The sequence below is a fragment of the Anguilla anguilla genome, chromosome 15 (assembly GCF_013347855.1).
Source record: "Anguilla anguilla isolate fAngAng1 chromosome 15, fAngAng1.pri, whole genome shotgun sequence".
NCBI lineage: Eukaryota > Metazoa > Chordata > Actinopteri > Anguilliformes > Anguillidae > Anguilla > Anguilla anguilla.
Window position 1 is genome coordinate 13,457,977 of NC_049215.1, and position 17,953 is coordinate 13,475,929.

Below are 17,953 nucleotides of genomic sequence, written 5' to 3' on the forward strand. Positions count from 1 at the left end.
CCTGTGCATCCTGTAGCGTCCTTGTAGACTGTTTTGTAATCTCCCAGCCATTGAACACTATACTTTGATTTTGATGTACTGCACCTTCCTCATGCTGTATATTAATGTGCCTTAGCTTCTTTACTACCATAAACTGCCCCGTAGCTTCACTGGTGCTTTGCAATGATCTCTTTGCTGTCCACTGATGGGTAGTTTGCTGGGGTTCATGCTGAATGGGGTTCATTCTGCAAATCGCTGAGCTCTCCTCACCTGCTGCTTGCCTCTGTTCGGCTTCTGTGCAGTGTGCAGTGTGCCGGTGCCTGTCTGAACACTGCGACACGCAACTGCGCAGCTGCAGCGCAGCGACTGCTTGGCCTCGCATCGCAGCACCAGCTGAACCCATCCGCACCTCTGACACTCATGTTTAACCACACTCACCGCTCCTGCTCTCTGAAAGAGGATGTGTGCGTGTGCTCTTCAGAACTAATAAAACACAGGGTGGGTTAATCAATAGGCTTGGGCATTCAAGTTAGGAATAAGACAAATGAGGAATTGAATGGAAAAGACTTACTCCCTCCTTTATGAACACGAGCGTGCTGAGCCTTGTGTCTCTTTCTCAGAAAGCAGGGGCGTGTATCACTCTGTAGCACACGCACACACACACACGTGCAGACATACACTCACTCACACACACACACAGTCTGTACTCCTTATCTCCAGCCTGTTTTAATCTCCTGCTTTATTTCTCTCTGTCCTCTGATGGCTACCCCCTCCTCTTCTTCCTCTGCCTTCTTCTTCTCTTCCTTCTCCTCTTCCCTGTGGCCTGCAGTCCTTGCTCTGCTCTGCGTATGACATTCTGCAGTCGGACCTGCGGCCCGTGCGGAACACCGTCCTCGCCCTGGTGGCGCTCGAGCCCGACAAAGAGGGCGTGGCCAAAAGTGTGGGTGGGGCCGAGGGCCAGGCTGCGGGTGTGGTGGCTGAGGGTGAAGTTGTGGGTCTGGCTGAGGGCGTGGCCAAGGCAGAGGTTGTCAGCGATAAGCCCGCCTCCCGGGCCCCGTCCCCTTCCTGGTGCTTCTGGGAGCTGATTGGCTCAAGCATCGTGCACCTTTTCTGTCTGGCTCTGCTGTTCGCTGCGTACAGCTGGAGTGAGCTGACATAATGCAGTTGCCCCACCCCAAACCCTGCCTCAGTCCCGCCTCACCTGGTCTTCCTCTCCACTGCCTCCTACTGAGCACCCTGCCACTGACCCCTTTCACCTGTTCCAGCCCCCTCTCAGAGGCAGAGGCCCACCCCTGACAAGCATATAACATCCCCACAACGATGCTGCTGTGAATGTACAGCAACGTTGCATGGATGTTGTGAGTTAGCTGGGGAGAGATGGTACTGTACAACACACAGTCACACACTCATATGCGTAGCTGCCCAGTTCATACACGGTGATTCCATGGGTCATGCTGCAGTATATTCCTGTGGATGATTCACACTATGCAGGTACTCTTTGAGTCCTTTTGCTATTTGTAACATCTGTAATGGTCAGCCCTCACTGTGTACAGGTAAGAAACAAACCTAAGCGCCCAGGTCAGCACTGTATAAAATTTAAAAGAAAACACAACCCAAATTATGTTATATTATGACAGTTCTGACAAAAAAAGCAATAGCGCTACACTGAATAGGACTTTGTTTTCAATACATATGAATGTGATGCTCTGGGCAGATTAGTCCTTCAGTCACAAGGCACGGAGCAATAGCGTGTCTGCTGTCTGAACAAGCACAGTGCGCATTGGGCACCGTCAGCCTTGCAGATTATAACAATCAGAATGTAATCATGACCATAATTTACAATCAGAACATAATCATGAACATAATCAACAGCAATCAGAACATAATCTCGAACACAATCAACAACAATCGGAACATAGTCATGGACAGAATCAACAACAATCAGAACATAGTCATACAAAATCAACAACAATCAGAATATAGTCATGAACATAATCAATAGCAGTTGGAACATAAGTGGTCATGGCAGGTCATTTTCTTTAAAATTTGAGTATCTAGCACTGCATCAAGCATGCACTTGAACACCCTAGGATCTCTGCCTCTATTACATGACATGGCAAGCTATTCCACACATTGACAACTATCTGTATAAAGAAATAATTCCTGATATTCATTGATTATCTGATATTCACACATTCAATGTCCTCCTCATATCTCTTTAACATTACTGATGAAGTTCATTGACAGGCTACCCAGCTCTGCAGCAGTAGTTTGGTATCTTTTCTTAGCCTGTTGCAAGGATATTTCACAGACGCTTTTTCACTGATTCAGTTGTAGATCTGTAGAGCTGGACTAATGCTGATGTCTTATTCTTTCATTTACTGTGTGTGTAAGCACATTGGTGTGGTTCAGGAAAACACTTTTTGATGTTCATGAATGCACAGTAAGACTCATGCGGTGATCTTGGAGTTGTTCCACTCCCAGTCCACCTTATAAAATACAGTTGGACAAAGCTGATGATACATTTAAAAAGTAGCCCACTCCCTGTCAGATGGAGTCTCTTATTAGCGGGGTTCCGGAACACTGATGTCCATGAGATTCTGTGAATACTAGATGGTCAGTTCCATATTCTCAGTGATTTTTGTCTCTACGTACTGAAGATGAAATGTTCCAATTTGGTACATCTTATGAATATTAATCAAGGGAGAATGCTAATTAATATTTATAAGCTGTATAAAAGCATAAAAAATGTGTTATCCGCTGGATCCTCCAAGACTAAGCAGGTAAAGAAGACAGATGGAACACAAGATCTGACAATGTGGATAGAATAGAGAATCCTCTGTTCTGCTGTAGCCCCAAAGCCCTGCACACAGGTCTCCATGCCTTGTTCATAATAAATGTTTCTATATTATATAACCTACATTTTTCATCTCTAGGAAATAGTTGAGTGAACTTGCTTTAATTGTATTAATATTCTGTAAATATGTTTTTTTTGTTGTTCTTTGTACATAATTGTTTTGAAAAATAATAAATAAGAAAACCTCACAGACTTTTGAGACTCAATTGAAGGCCTTAAATATTCTGACCGTACAGTATGCACTCCTCTGCAGCACAGTGACATTTAGGTTATTCTGGCGCTGTAATGATGGTCAAATGGACTCAGAAAACATCCTCTAGTAGCCCACCAACAAAGCCGCCAGTCGGTCTCCAGTGTTACGCAGATGGCCACTGCAGTGGTCCATTGGCACAGCTGAGATGAGGCAGTGGGCATGAGGACCAGCTGTTAAAAGAAGGCAGAATAGTTGTAAAATGTTCCTGTAGCTAGCGATTTTGCAGAACGCTGGTGGTTCGACAGCTGGCTCTGATGCCTTTCCAACAGAGAAATGACTTCCCCTGCCATGCAATGCCCAATTAATTCATCAGTAACTAATTCATTTAAAGAATGTATTCCTTGTTTTGTGGGAAATATGAAGACGTCTAGCTGCTGATAACTCCTCATGCAATAAGATTCTTAAGCATTGTACCATAATTGGTTGTTGGATTCCTCTCTTAATTTGTACAGTAGTTAGATGTTCCACTGTTGCCATGACTACCTGAAAGTTGTACTGCTATTGTTATCGGTTCTCTTTCCTCATGAGTGATTTCACCTGTATGATATTGATTCCAATGTTTTTTTTGTGGCGCTGGTCATTTTTATGAATTGTATAGCTGGCATTGTATATTGCACAGCGAATAAATGTATGATTTGGGTTATTTTATCAACTTTGGTTTATTATTCTGAGTGGTTCACTTCTGTCAGTGTTAGGGAGATCACTCAGTTATTGGTTTATAGAGGGAATGAGGATTTCACACAGTTTAGACATCTGTCACATTCCCTCTGTATTGATCAAGTGTTCACCGTGTGATGTGTTTAAGCATTACTTAAAATATTGTGTTTTGTGTTTAAGATCCAGACTTAATGCAATCAAAAGATTAAAAGGGCACCTAGGACATCCAATTCATGCAATTAAATCATTAAAAACTTGTTTATGCATTATGATATGAGATCATATTATAGGAGATCACTGAAGCAGCTTTATAGTTTAAAGAAATATGACAGACAGTATCATTGCATTTTTGCAAGTGTGGATGTATTAAACAGTGTGTTTCATTGGCAAACGAATGCAAAGCTGTTTAGGTGATTTGTCCTTGGCATATTATCATGGCATAGTGCCTGGAAATATTGTCAGCCACATGCATGACACAAATGTACATTAAAAATAGGTAATACAGTTATAAAATTTTTATAAAATTGTACTTTCACAAAAAATACTATTATGTGTCATTTAATATGAAATCACATTCAAAGCCAGAGCTCACCAACTGTGCTGCAGTACTGATTATTTAATGAAATATGTAAGTAAACTATAAAAATATTTAAACTTTTTTGTGCTACCCTCTGTCTTTTCCTTTCTGGCTCTCTTCTCTCTCTTCGTTGCAGGATAAGCTGTGCCTGCCGCATCATATACTTGAAGAGAAAGGTCTGGTGAAGGTCAGCATCACAGTGCAAGCCCTGGTGGATGAGACCTGCATCAAACAGGCCCTGTTCACCTGAGAGGGGAGAACTGTGGGCCGTCCTTGCACAGAGCTTTACCTGGGGGCATGGCTTCAGACAGGTTACCTGGGGGCGTGGCTTCAGACAGGTTACCTGGGGGCGTGGCTTCAGACAGGTTACCTGGGAGTGGGGTTTTACTAAATTTATCCTGTGGGGAAGGATTTCGGAGAACTTTACCTGGGGAGCAGGGGTTTGTAGGTGGGGGTAAGGCTTCAGAAACTTTACCTGGGGGGGAGGGGTTTCAGAGAGCTTCACCTGGCAGAGAAGTTTATAGGTGGAAGTGTGGCTTGACAGACAAGATACATTTTTTTCTATTGATTTGTATAAATTACTTGCTACCATACCTCCAGAAATATTACTGTTTTTATGGGAATATATTTTCTGCTCTTCAACTACCGTGAAAACTGAAACTAATTTTCACTCTACCAGCAAAAGGGTCTGACCCACCATTCAACACTAGGTGGTGCTGGCTTGATAAATACAATACACTATTGCCAGTGAGGTTTTGCGGTTGACATTTCGTATATAAAGTCAATTTATAATATTCATGTGAAAGCATTCTGGGCAGTGACCAATCCTAACAATCACTTAAAGTTTTCTTATTTATTTTTATTTATTAAAACTACATTCAGTTGGGTGAAGGATTTAAGCTGTGCTTTGGATCTAATGTAAATTGAAAAGTAAACTTTTTTAAAATACAGGTAATATATTTTGTATTTTGTAAAAGGTTTTGTGATTACTTTTATTTGTATGTTTCTATTTTTTGTCTGTACAATCTTCTTTCAGTATTGGCAAGATGTCACAGCCTTGGAATAACAGTACTACAACATTTGAAGAACATTTGGTCTGAAAACTTAACCCCCTTTTATTGCTGGGGGTGGGGGGCTGTTTTTTGTATTTGCCTTAGAGAATGAAAGAAAGAAGGGGGGTCTGAATTTGGACATTCCAATTGTGTATTAATATGAGTCACCCCAAAATCCTTTTTGAAAATATAATTATAGTACATCCAAGTATAGAAAAACACTAAGAAAATACAGGTACACAAATAAACACACTGTTAGGCTGTTGATGTCATAAGACATCACTTGTTATGCTATGGAACTGTTTTCATTTCTTTCATCTGGGCACAGACAGTGCACGCACATGCAATACATACAATATGTTTACCAGAGTTGGGGGTGTTAATTCAGACCCTGATATTCACAGTCTGAAACTGGTCCACAGTGGGTGATCAGCCAGGTTTTATTAGTCTGTTCGTATCCTTTTAGCTTGACTATGACTATGAAAGTGCTTTCAAACAAGGACCTATTTGCACTAACCAGTCAGGACATTAGCTTTAGCCCAAGGGTCTTCCATTACCATTAGCCAGAGGATCTTCCATTAATGTTAGCACAAGGTTTTATAATCTGTATGCAGGAGAGTTTGCACTTTTGTGAAGAATGGATGCGTAGAATGTATTTGTGTTTTTACCGCAGGCTTCGCAGTATACTGGATAACTAGAAGTTTGTGTATAGCATGTGTCCAGGGCTGATGGTAGCAGAGTTTTTCTGCTTTGGTGTAATGAAGGTCAGTATTCGAAACATGTGAGTTAATAAGACCCAAATTGTAAATTGTAATTTTGCTGGATGGATTTGCCAGTTGCCAAAAATCGTTTTTTTTTTTTTTGTTTTTTTTAATGGACCAAAACTTGGTAACAAATGTTTTTAAAAGATTTTAAAAAAGAACTTGAGTTTTGTTCACAAGTTACATAGAACAAAATGTAAGAGTATACTGAGCATATAAGGAATCCGATTAACTTGGTTTTCCACAAATTGTTTATACTCTATGGAATAGCTTAAGCATGTCGGTGATGTGGACTACAGTAAAATGATGTTGTGATGTGATAATCGTTTGTGCAGTTAGATATATATTTTGAGTGCACTGCATTGGTGTATCTTTTTGTATTGATATGATGTACATATCCTCATGTTCATTATCCTCTGGCAGTATGAGACCATGCCAGGGTTTTAAAAATACAATATTTATATGCATAGAGCAAATGCAGTAGGAATTATGATATCAGTGTGCTTTTCTACTGCATTTTTATAATATTGTTGTGAATCTTCCAAAAATATCAGTTTATGATAAATAAAACAAAAGCAGGAGCTGACCTCAGTTAAATAATTGAACATTTCACATCTGTTTGAGAGGGAGAAAAGAGTTGTGTGGGAAAGAGGAAGGGAAGTCTTATTTTGAGGCAGGTCAACGTGCATGCAGCGAGTGTGTTCTCCGATATTGCCTCTCTCTGGGTGTCTGTCCACACAGACTGGATCCCATCAGCTTGTGGCTCCCATTAGTTCATTTCATTCAGAAAAAAACAATGCAGGAGATTTTTATCCTGATCTGTGTTTAGAAGTGTATTGCTGTTTAGCGTTGTAATGTCTATATGGAATTACAAATCTTCCTTTTCTTTTTTAAATTTCTTTGTGGTGAGTTGAATATATTTGTATAAAAAAATGTTCAATATTTTTTACTACAATGTTTTAGTCAAGTTTAATCTGCTGGATCGTGACAAGTGTGTTTTTTTCAACCTTTCTGTATATAAAATATGAAACTTTGTGGTAAGGATGAATATAATTTTTTATTTTAATGGGGTTTTGTTATATATCACCTATGATGTAACATAGTCAAACACGTTTTTATACTTCTTTTTATGTTGGGTATGGATAAAACTTTGTTGTACAACATTTTTTGATTTGGATGCATGACCTTGTCCAAACCATTGCCTTAATGACTGTAGATACTGTACAGGTTATTACAAGTATATTGTGCCAGTAAAGCCCTGTTTGTAAAAAGCTGAGATATCTCTTTATTTCACAGCATATAGCTGAGCTGATAACCTTACGGTGTGTAACGTGAGTCTGAACAGGTTGACATTTTGATGCTAATTCCCAGCAATCAAGCACCCGTCATACTGCCATCAGTGCCAGATGTCAATCCAGCAAGGTTTTGAAATAATAAATAAATAAGAAATTGCCCAAAATGTAAAAAATTAAGACATCCCTTCTTTCAACCACCTGGTGGCAGCATTTAACTTCTACTTTCACAACACCACAGACAGGGGTCTGCTACCCTCATCCTGGAGAACTACAGGGTGTGGTGGTTTCTGTTACAACTCAGCACTTAATTGATCAATTGCAGTGGACAATTACAGCTTACTGGCCTAATTTGATTTGTTAGATCTGAACTGTTTGTGGATTTGAAGGTAAAAAAAAAAAATATAATCTTGCAGAGCCCGTGGATGTCCAGGACCGGGGTAGAGGGCCTTAGCAAATCCTACAGATCTCCAGGGCCAGTGTTGCAGACCCCCGACCAGACTTCTCAGTGCAAGGACAGTTCTTTGAACTCACCAGATACTCACCTGTGTTTTCTTAACATCAAAAGCCAAATTTTCTCTCCAATGGTGAAGCTAAGATGGACAGATTAGCTGGTGGGAATCAATTATTATTTACAAATCTACTGAATCTGAATATTTACCTTCACCTCCATGAAAGGTTTTTCAAATAAGATAAAATAAGATAAAAAGTGAATGTTTGTCTTCATTGCATCATGTCAACAGGCAACAGTAAAGCTATGGACCCACAGAAAATTTGTGTTTAACACCCAATTCAGGTTTTGCGTATTCCTCTCCACCTAGTATGAGTGACAGCTTGAACACCGAAAAGACCTTTTTGTGCAGTCAAGACCTGAAGGATGTACAACCCGCAGTCTCTCTTTTATGGTGATAGGCCTGTATGATACTCACCAGCCCTTCTGTGGGCAGCTGTTAAATCATGATGCAATAACATTGACCCTATGTGTGTGTGAATGAACTATGCAGAGCTCACTGTAAAATGAGCTGTGCACAGGGTATAGCCCTTTTTTACTGTATGATATTGAGTGAGTTAAGTCACTTCAGGACACAGCAGCAGATGAATTAATTTTATGCAATGTAAAAATAGTTTTTGTTACAGTTATTTGCCTCACCGTGGAATATTCAGGAGACAGAGACAAGATGAGCCACTTGTCATTTTACATTTACACTTTTATTTGGAGCAATTCACACTGCTTACATTTTTATATAATCCATTTAGACCAGTGCTTTTCAACCCTGGTCCTGGGGACCCATTGCCCTGCATGTTTTAGATGTCTCCCTGCTCCAACACACCTGATTCAAATGAATGGGTAGTTATCAGGCTTGATGATGACCCATTCATTTGAAGTTGGAGCAGGGAAACATCTAAAACAATGCAGGGCAATGGGTCCCCAGGACCAGGATTGAAAAACACTGATTTAGACAACTGAATAGTTACTGGAGCAATTCAGGTAAAGCACCTCCCTCAAGGGTACAATGGCAGTATCCTACCTGGGAATTAAACCTGCAGTCAGAGCTTGTGCTCATTGCTTCTGTAAAGATAAATTGCATCAGTCTGCCGTACTCTTTAGCCCAAGCTTTTGGGCAACAAATCCCACAGTTATTAAGTTAAAGGGTTGAATGATAGTTTGATTTAATTAACACAAGGCCTTGCAGCCCTGATCACTACCAGCCACCAATTCTGCTGGTTTTTATTTAACCTAAAAGTCAGCAACCATGTCAAGCCTAGGCAACCAGGTGCATCTGTGTAATCAACTATCTCAATTGCTCAGATAGGCTCTCATTAGCAGGTAAACATCAAGTGCGAAGGCCAAAAGGGTGCCAATGTATCAGAAAAGGACTGGTGTGAGAGCAGGGATCTCTTCCAGCCCAGCGCTGAAACACCTGATTCAACTCATCAAGTCCTCGATAGAACCGCATGATTAATTCATTAGTGGAATCAGGTGCTGTAGTGCTGTGAGAGAATAAAAGCTCCACACACGGGCCCTGCTTAGATCAGATGCCACACCTGTGGTCTACAGAGGCAGAGGATTGAGTTGTAGGGCGGCAATCTCATAGAGCTGCATACAGAATCCAAACGTATTGAGTATATGAGGAAATGTTCAGTGCAACTGAGCTAAGTTAGCTAGTTGATACAGCAGTAAGATGTGCCGTTCTGTCGCACATTACCCTCTTTTCTCAGCTTTTGTTTTTAGGTTGAGTCCAGATATTTGTTACAAGCCTCAAATTATGTTCATTGCCAAGAATTTAAAATGGAACTAATTTCAGTCGAGTTGGCAGGAAATAGGAAATGATGAAAACAAAACATTTCATCCTGAAAATGTCTATCTTGCTTGCTATTTTATTTTGTTGCCTGAATAGCCGGAACATAAATGTGGAAATGATGAAAGCCAAACAGATAATAGAGGAATTAAATTGAGGACTTAAGTGTGACGGGAGAGAGCAGAACCACCTGTTCTGTAATTACCCTCTCCCTGTGTACGTCAGGACTCTGCTACTGATGTACAAACCCGCTTTTGTTTCATCTGCAGCTCCTCATAAGATAGTGACTGTCTGGCCAAAACATTTGAACACTAGATGACCATAATTCAATATTCTGCAGTCATGTTCCCACAGCATATCTGGAACTATACACTACAAAGACATATTTACAAGCTGTGAACACTGCTGCAGAAGAAAGATCCTCGAGTTGTAGAGCCAGGTTTTTAGATGTGGTATCCATTAATATTCACATTGCTGCTGCTCACTGCTAATAGTCTGATTATTCTAATTCTTGGGAAGTCAGAGATTGGATCAGGATGAGAAAAACATTGCTTCTTATGAACTGTAGCAGTGCTGGACTGAGCGTCCGGTTGCTGTTGCTACAACTGCTGATTGGGGATGGTGTGACGTGTGAAACCAGTTCTAAAATATAACACTTCTGACTACCCCTGTGTCTCGTCTGTCCATGTATTTCAAGTACTGTTGAAAAAAGCTGAAAATCCTTGAGAAGGACGGTAGTGTTCAAAGCCAAATAGTTTTCGTATGAACGTGCCCCAAACCTTTGGAGATGTTTGCAAGTGGGATTTAAGAAGGAGAATATCCTTTCTTTAGGGGAAAAGCAGGCCTCTTCAGGTCTGCCTCACACCCAAAATTAAACTGACCTCAGTCTGATCTGTAAGGTGGATGGAAAAAGCTTTCAATACAGTGGTCCAACATGACATTACTTGACAATATGTCAATATTTTACTTGACAATGTGCAAAACTTTCTTTTTCCTAAAAGGCTTTCTCATTGCAGCAACTCAATAAGTTAAACTTTGATTGGTTTTTCTATTAAAAAAAGACACATGACTCATTTTAAATATTCACAATTTCAGAAATAAACGTTGTAGCTTAGTGTAGGACCTGTGCTGACATTTGGTGCAGTTATCCGGTTACCACTTCCTGTTCTAATGTGCAATTAATGTCTAAAAATACTGTGGATAATGACAGTGAATAAATTATTAATGTTGAAGACTGTGGCATATAAAATATTTATGGATTAAAAAAGAGGGGGGGGGGGGGGGGGCTTAATTGAAATAGCAGGTAAAAGATGAAAGGCTATTGCAGGCGAGTGTAAGACTGATGATCCTGAGAGGTCAGAGGATAGGGAACACCCCCCCACCCCCCACCCTACTCACGCCACCCTCACCTCCCTATAATGAGTCACTTCCCCTTGTGATTACCCGAGTTGCCCGTCGCCCTGGCCAGCAGCTGGTGTCCCTGGCATTTCGCTCTGAAAATTTCAAAGCCCTTTGCTAAAGGTTGCGATGCTGAGACGCTTTCACGCTGGTTTTACAAACACAAATGTGATTAGACCTCAGCCCGTGGATCACTGTCCACCCACCTGGCTCCTCTAGGTTTCCTCAGGTAAGAGACTTTATCCACCTGCTCAAACATCCCCACATCGCTCAGCTTCCTAGCCTCCCTCTGCTGCCCTAGGCCTGTCTGCTTGGCCTCAGAGATCTCAGGATTCTCGCTAACTCCTGGGAGCAGCGAGTGACTGGAACACCAGGGACTCGCCAGCTTAGACACGGGTCATGATTGGGCAGAAGGTTGTTTCTGGAAGTGTGACATGTTTGACTGACCACATTATTTCCCTATTTACCCGGCTTATAGTGGATAGTTGTAGGCCAGCTATGTGAAGCTACTGTCCACCCTACAGATCGGCTGCTCTATCACAGTACTGCTCTAGCTCCCAGTATTTCAGAGTATAACTGTTTGAAGGAACCTAAAATGTGAAAAATAAGACTGGTGTGTCTCTGTCATATGTACGTTTTGAAAGAAAATGATATAAAGGCACATGGAATACGTAGATATGCACAATACAATATAAATTAATTAAATAGAACAAAATAAACACATACATAGATATGTGCAGTACAAATATATAAAAACAACGGCCCCCGACCAAGCAATTGTCAGAAAATAACCAACACATATGAAAGTTTAATAAAAACAAGAATTTTGTTCTGAATATTGTGGAAAAATGGATGCTTCTATTCTGTGGTCTACAGGAATTTTACTGGTGTCCAAATGGTTAAAGGATTTCAGTCTGTAACCCAGTTCTGATTGATGAAAGTGACCTCTTTAGTTGCATGTGACACTACAGTAAATAAATCTGAAACACTGATAGTTGTGCATTGCCCCTGTAAAACACAGTAAATAAACGTTAAAAAAAAACCAAACACACGTTCACACATGACTGATATTCTCCTCACCGCTCCATCTTCCTCTGGACTCTGACGCATTTGTCCTCAGAGTCACCATGGATCTGGCGTGTCCCTCCGCCCCGCAGCCTCCGTTCCTGAGGGGGGCGCTGAGACCCAGAGGCAGCTGGGTGGAGCTGTAGGCCAGCGGGGGGATGGTGTTGACCAGGATGAGCTGCAGGGGCTTTTTCTCCTCCCTGTAGCGGCAGCGTACGTAGCGGGAGAAGGCCGAGCGGTAGGTCTTGTTGAAGAGGGTGTAGACCAGCGGGTTGATGGCGGAGGACAGGTACCCCACCCAAACGAAGACGTTGAGCAGGCCCTCCATGACGTCCGCGTCGCAGGTGCTCTTGCACACCACCGCCAGCACGTTAGTGACGAAGAACGGGCACCACATGACCACAAACAGGAAGAAGACCACGCCCAGGACCTTGGAGGCCTTCTGCTCGTTGCTGATTGACTGCATGGCCCTGCGGCCGAAGGGATGCCCCGCCTCCTGCTCGCGGCCCCGCCCGCTCACCAATCGTCCGAAAAGCTTCTCGGAGGACAGCGAGCTCGGGGGCATGATGCTGAGAGGTGTGGCCCAGCGGGGCCTGGGTACGAGCTGGTCCAGGCACAGCGTGGCCTCTGTCTGCAGGGCGCTGATGGTCAGGAAGTATGTCACCACCATGATGGTGAGGGGAATGAAGAAGGCCACGAAGGAACCAATCAGAACGAAGCTGTCATCTGTCAGCAGGCAGCTGCTCTCCTTAAACACCTTGGATGTGTCCCTGAGGCCGAAGACCGGAATCGGCATGGAAACGCCTGCAGGGATGAAAAGGGACAGTGTGGAGAGATGGAGGGGTTTCGGGGAGAGAGATTAATTTAATGTCGTAATTAATTAATCAGTTAATTAATTTAAGACATTTAAATTTATAAATTGTAATAAATTATTGAATAAATCATCTATAATTATGAAGAGCTTCTCTTCCTTGACAAAGGACGAAAAACTGCAAATCCTATTCGGAGAAGGACCAACAGCTCCAATTGCAGCACAGTACATATTATTATTCTGTCATTACCTGAGGGACACTGACTGACTACCAAAAACTTTAATGCAGTAATTATTATTATGTGTAAATATGCATGGTTCTATGTTAAATAAAACAGTTAGATTCAAATGAATGTTATAATTCATATTGTTTATGACTATTATGGACTATTATTTCTCTTAATCTCATTAAAGCACCATTTATTGAAATTTCCTTACATTATTGGGAGGGACAGATAGAGAGTGAATAAGAGAATAAGCGTGAGAGAGAGAGAGTGAGTGCTAGAGAAAGCATGTGGGTGAGTGAGAGAGAGAAAGAGAGACAGGGGGAAAGAAAGACTTTAAAATGCTCTTTATTTAACTTTTGCTAAACAATTGAGGGGGTCATCTAGCTTACCTCAAAAGGAATAACCAAATAAGTGCAGAAAAACACATGAAACATACAAAAACAAACATAAAACATTTACACACAGTGAGCTCACACCACTCACGTTTTTATAGCGCAAACACACAAGATCCCTTCTTTCACATCCTTCCAATAGCCCCATCTATAACCCACTTGCACTTAAACTCATGCAGATTGCACATTACAATGCTGTCCATCAGAAACAAAATCTGTTGTCCAGTTCTAATCCTTCTAATACCCTCCTAATACAGCACAAGCAAAGGAAACCCAAAGGGACAGTTAGAAAAATATAGCGGCATCTGTGCAGCTTGAAGAGAGAGAGTAAGGGAACGAGAGAGAAAGAAATTAGTCAGAGGGAGAGGGATCAAGAAATTAGTCAGAGGGAGAGAGATCAAGGGTTGGATGCATCAATGAAATGCGTGAAACCAAGGGACCCGCAATGCTTGGTTCCGTCACAAATCAATCCACGGAGGCATAATTGTCCTGCTTCAGTAATTCAATATGCCTTATATATCCAGCTCTCTGTTGCCTCCCCCTTACGCAAGGAAAGATCTGGAAGGTTTTCACGACACCAGTCCGAGCAGCCAGACCCATCATTATGAGAAAATGACTGTAATTGTGATGCAGTAAGAACAGCAGATGCAACTGCAATTATGAGCACTGCAATTTCTCATGCCACTCACTTACCAGCCTGGTGCCCATTTTGCAGGGTCTTGGGAGATGTTAAGTTTATACCCCCATCTTGGCATTAAAATAAAGGGGTCCCTTTTCTATGAATGATGACAGCCATACTTAGAAATTGGCTTGCTTCTCTGAAATAAGTGGAAGTGATGGCTTGCTTCCATGCCTTAAGGGATGGTTGACTTTATGAAGTTTAAAAAAAATATTATTGCAGTTTTATTATTTCAGGCCCAGACATGGGCCAATGGGAAATTGACATGATCCAATTCTCTGGGTGCCATATTGGTTTCTGAAACTTTAGCGAAGCAAGCGGCTACGTTGACTCCAAATCCCAGAGTTCTACTGCTCATTCCCAAGGATATGGTCTCACACTGATGATGTCAAAATAGCCGGCTCCGCCCTCACCTGCAGAGATGGTCCAGACCGCCATGATCTTGAGGAAGGCCTTGGTTTGGGAGTTGAAGCGGCTGTGCTGGATGGGGTTGCGGATGGCGATGTAGCGGTCCAGGGAGATGGCGCACAGGTGCATGATGGACGCCGTGGAGAACAGCACGTCCAGATAGATCCAGATGGGGCAGAGTGTGGCGGGCAGGGGCCAGGTATATCCTGCAGGACAGGAAGTCACATCACACTCGTTACCAGGAGAGACCAGTCAAGGAAATCACTAGGACTTCCATTTCAACCCTGGGCTGTTTGGCTTTCATACATCACAGACACACAGTGAAAGTAATTTTAGGCTGAGAGAGCACAACAGACTCATATTAACCTAACTCAGTTGTGGATCACATAGCTTATTTCAAATGAAAGTATAAAGAAAGTACAAAGAAAGTATTCACTTTCTTTCATGAAAACTGAAAAATTAAGTGTTGTATCTTAATTTTTAAGTGGGGGGAAAGAAACTGAACGAATTATAATCATATTGACCAGTATAAAGCCATAGTAAATATTTAAATGAGTTGACTAGAGTTTTATTTTTATATTATTATCTTAAATAAATTCCTGTCATGTAATATAATATTTTGATAATATCATCCCTGAGAAGTGCTGCTAAGACAAGCTTCTAATCGCCACATCCACTGCAGAGTCTAAATCCCTGCAGGTCACATGGTGGAGACAAACTGGTGGTCCTACCAGTGACACAGCTGAGGTTCAAAGTGACACAGCTGAGGCTCGAAGCTGCAGCCAGAGGGGGCTCAGCTTGCATCTGGCAGCGAGAGCCTTATTTATCTCACATGACATTGAAGTGTTTTCATTTCCTCCCTTGCTGCAGAGCTCTTATCTTGCACTGCTGACAAACTACTATATAAATATTGTTTATGACTCTTAATTCCATGTGCTAATTCTGGAGGGCTTATCTAGGCGTAAGCAGCGCCTCCAAAAGCAACTGCATCATCTGAGAGAAACCGCTCCGCTTTTCAACTTGCAGAAATTAGTCACCGCCTACATCAAACAGGTATTAACGGAACAACTCTGCAAGCTGTTCCTGAAAGAGAGACAGAGAGAGAGAGAGAGAGAAAGAGAGATGAAAAGGAAGAGAATGTGTGAGACAGACTGTGTGTGAGAGACAGTGATGGTGGAGACAAAGCAATAAATACACAATCCTACCACCCCTCCCCAAACAAGGGTTCAGGATATGATCACAGCAAACTATGCTTTATCTAAGAGAACAGTGCTGCTCTACTTCATCAAATAAGACCACCATAAATGATTCAGTATCAGATGGTGATACTGATGAGAGAGTGGTTTTATAGCTTTCAAAAATTGAAGACACTGTGCAGCAAATTAACCATATTTCAGGTGAGTAGAGTGTAACAATTGCGCACATAAGATTTCAGTTAATCCTACTTGTACAAAGGGGTTTGAAAAAGATGAGAGATCACCTAATATCAGAAATATCTGACAGTGGTAGTGTTCGAGTACCAGGCTGCAGTTCGTCTGCTGGAAGAAGTTGTGGATATGAAAATACACAGTTAAATAATACAGTTAGAAAGAGAAATGTAGACATTGTAAAGCAATGCTTATGGCTTTTTCACTGTGGAGCACAGAACTTTGTGCTGCTCTGTGAACTTTATGTCTAGATATGATACCGAGATGAGATACAAAATGTGTTCTGTTTTTCTGTATTGAAGTATTGTTAAAAGATTTATGGGGACCACAGGAAGAGTAGCTACTGTTACAATACAGTAGCTAATGGGGATCTAAATAAACAAACAAACAAACAAACAAACAAACAAACCATTTAGATGAGAAATGGCCTTTCCGTATGCGTGAAAGAACGTATATTGACTGGTCCAGAGGCCAGATTTACCCTCACCAAAATATTCATCTCTCATTCAGAATATTAATCACAATATCATTTCTGTGATGGCAACATTAAAATGGGATCAAATGGTGATTGAGCTGGATTAGATTTCCTGAAGAACACCCTCATCTCAATTAATTTTTCAGGGTACAGTTTATCCCGTGTGATGGAATATTTATCTGAGCAGCAACTGTAAAATGTTTATAGATATATTACAGTAGTATGAGTTTTTGAGTGTGATTTAAATATTCATGTGCTTGGTAACATGTGAATGGGAGGACTGGTGGAGTGACACTGAGGAGTCTTCCGTTGTGATGCACACTAATGTGTGAGTAAAATTTGGTGATGGTGCTGCCCCCTGCTGGTTACCCTGTGCTTATCCCTGCCTCAGATCCTACATGAGCTGCTGCTCCTGCTGAATGACTGGCTGCTCCCAGTGTGCTTGGAGAGCAGCCTGGTCGTTTGCACTTTGGTGTTGGGTAAATATGTGGGAATGTCTATTCTTGGCATGAAAACATTTCAGAAATAATGTAGTCCCAACAGGTATGTTCTTCAATAGGCATAAAAAGGGTCTAAGAAAAGCTTATTACTATTCAGAGGTTGCACCTATTTTCAGAATGACACCAACTGTTTGCTGGAGGACCCTGGAATGAGTTTGAAAACCACCTGGTTTTAAAAATAAGCATCGTATTGACGCATCCATGCCTGCGTCAGGAACCCCTGGTTTGTTCTGAGCACCAAGAAGTATCGCTGCTCATTTGAGAAGAAAAGATTTGTGATGTCATACATTCTGGCATAGAATGAAATCAGTATGTATAAGGAATATGCACAAGTGCTTCTACCCTTGTCTGTTTGTGAAGAGATGTGTGAATAATGTGTAAAAAGAATGCAACAGGCCACACACATACACACATGCGCGCACGCTCACACAGGCACACACCACACACACACACACAGACCTCCCTGCTGTGGTTTCTGTTTACACTAATCGGAACCGCAGAGACAGATGTCCACATTTCTCAGTTTTATCGTGCGGATCTGTCAGACAGCTCAGAGAAAATAAGGTGTTTTTACATTCTCCAGCAGGTTTGCATTTCACCGCAGAAAAATCATAGTAAATGATGCATAGAGAATCTGAGTCACCCCATCGCCCTTAAAAGAACTGCCAATTTTTCGGCAAATGTTTCAGTGTTTAATGAGCTATTCTGTATATTCTGCTGTACTCCAGGAGTTCAGCTTGGCTGCCTTTTAAGGAGTAGGGGATTTCATTTTGTTTTTCTCATACATTTTTTTTGTAATATTCTCTCTGGCAAATACCCACTGTGAATCATTGCGTGGCAACC

At 41.6% G+C, this 17,953-nt stretch overlaps 2 protein-coding genes across 7 annotated transcripts in view; one reads left to right on the top strand and one right to left on the bottom strand.

Annotated features, from left to right (window-relative positions):
- LOC118214095 (leucine-rich repeat and calponin homology domain-containing protein 1-like) overlaps positions 1–7,409 on the top strand; it is a 55,981-nt gene extending 48,572 nt beyond the window's left edge. For 3 of the 6 annotated variants that reach the window (XM_035393623.1, XM_035393624.1, XM_035393625.1), the window contains one exon: positions 809–3,737. In XM_035393623.1, the coding sequence (XP_035249514.1) occupies positions 809–1,138 (330 nt within the window). In that variant the 3' untranslated portion in view covers positions 1,139–3,737. Of the gene's footprint in view, positions 1–808; positions 3,738–4,459 lie in introns of those variants that run through there. The other 3 variants (XM_035393626.1, XM_035393627.1, XR_004762573.1) reach the window with 2 other exon arrangements.
- A 1,430-nt stretch (positions 7,410–8,839) lies between these two features.
- Positions 8,840–17,953, bottom strand: part of LOC118213827 (5-hydroxytryptamine receptor 2A-like) — an 11,648-nt gene continuing 2,534 nt past the window's right edge. Inside the window, exons 2-3 of the mRNA XM_035393017.1 lie at positions 14,714–14,914; positions 8,840–12,995 (exon numbers count right to left, since the gene is read on the bottom strand). Of these exons, the coding sequence (XP_035248908.1) occupies positions 12,181–12,995; positions 14,714–14,914 (1,016 nt within the window). The 3' untranslated portion in view covers positions 8,840–12,180. The remainder of the gene's footprint in view (positions 12,996–14,713; positions 14,915–17,953) is intronic.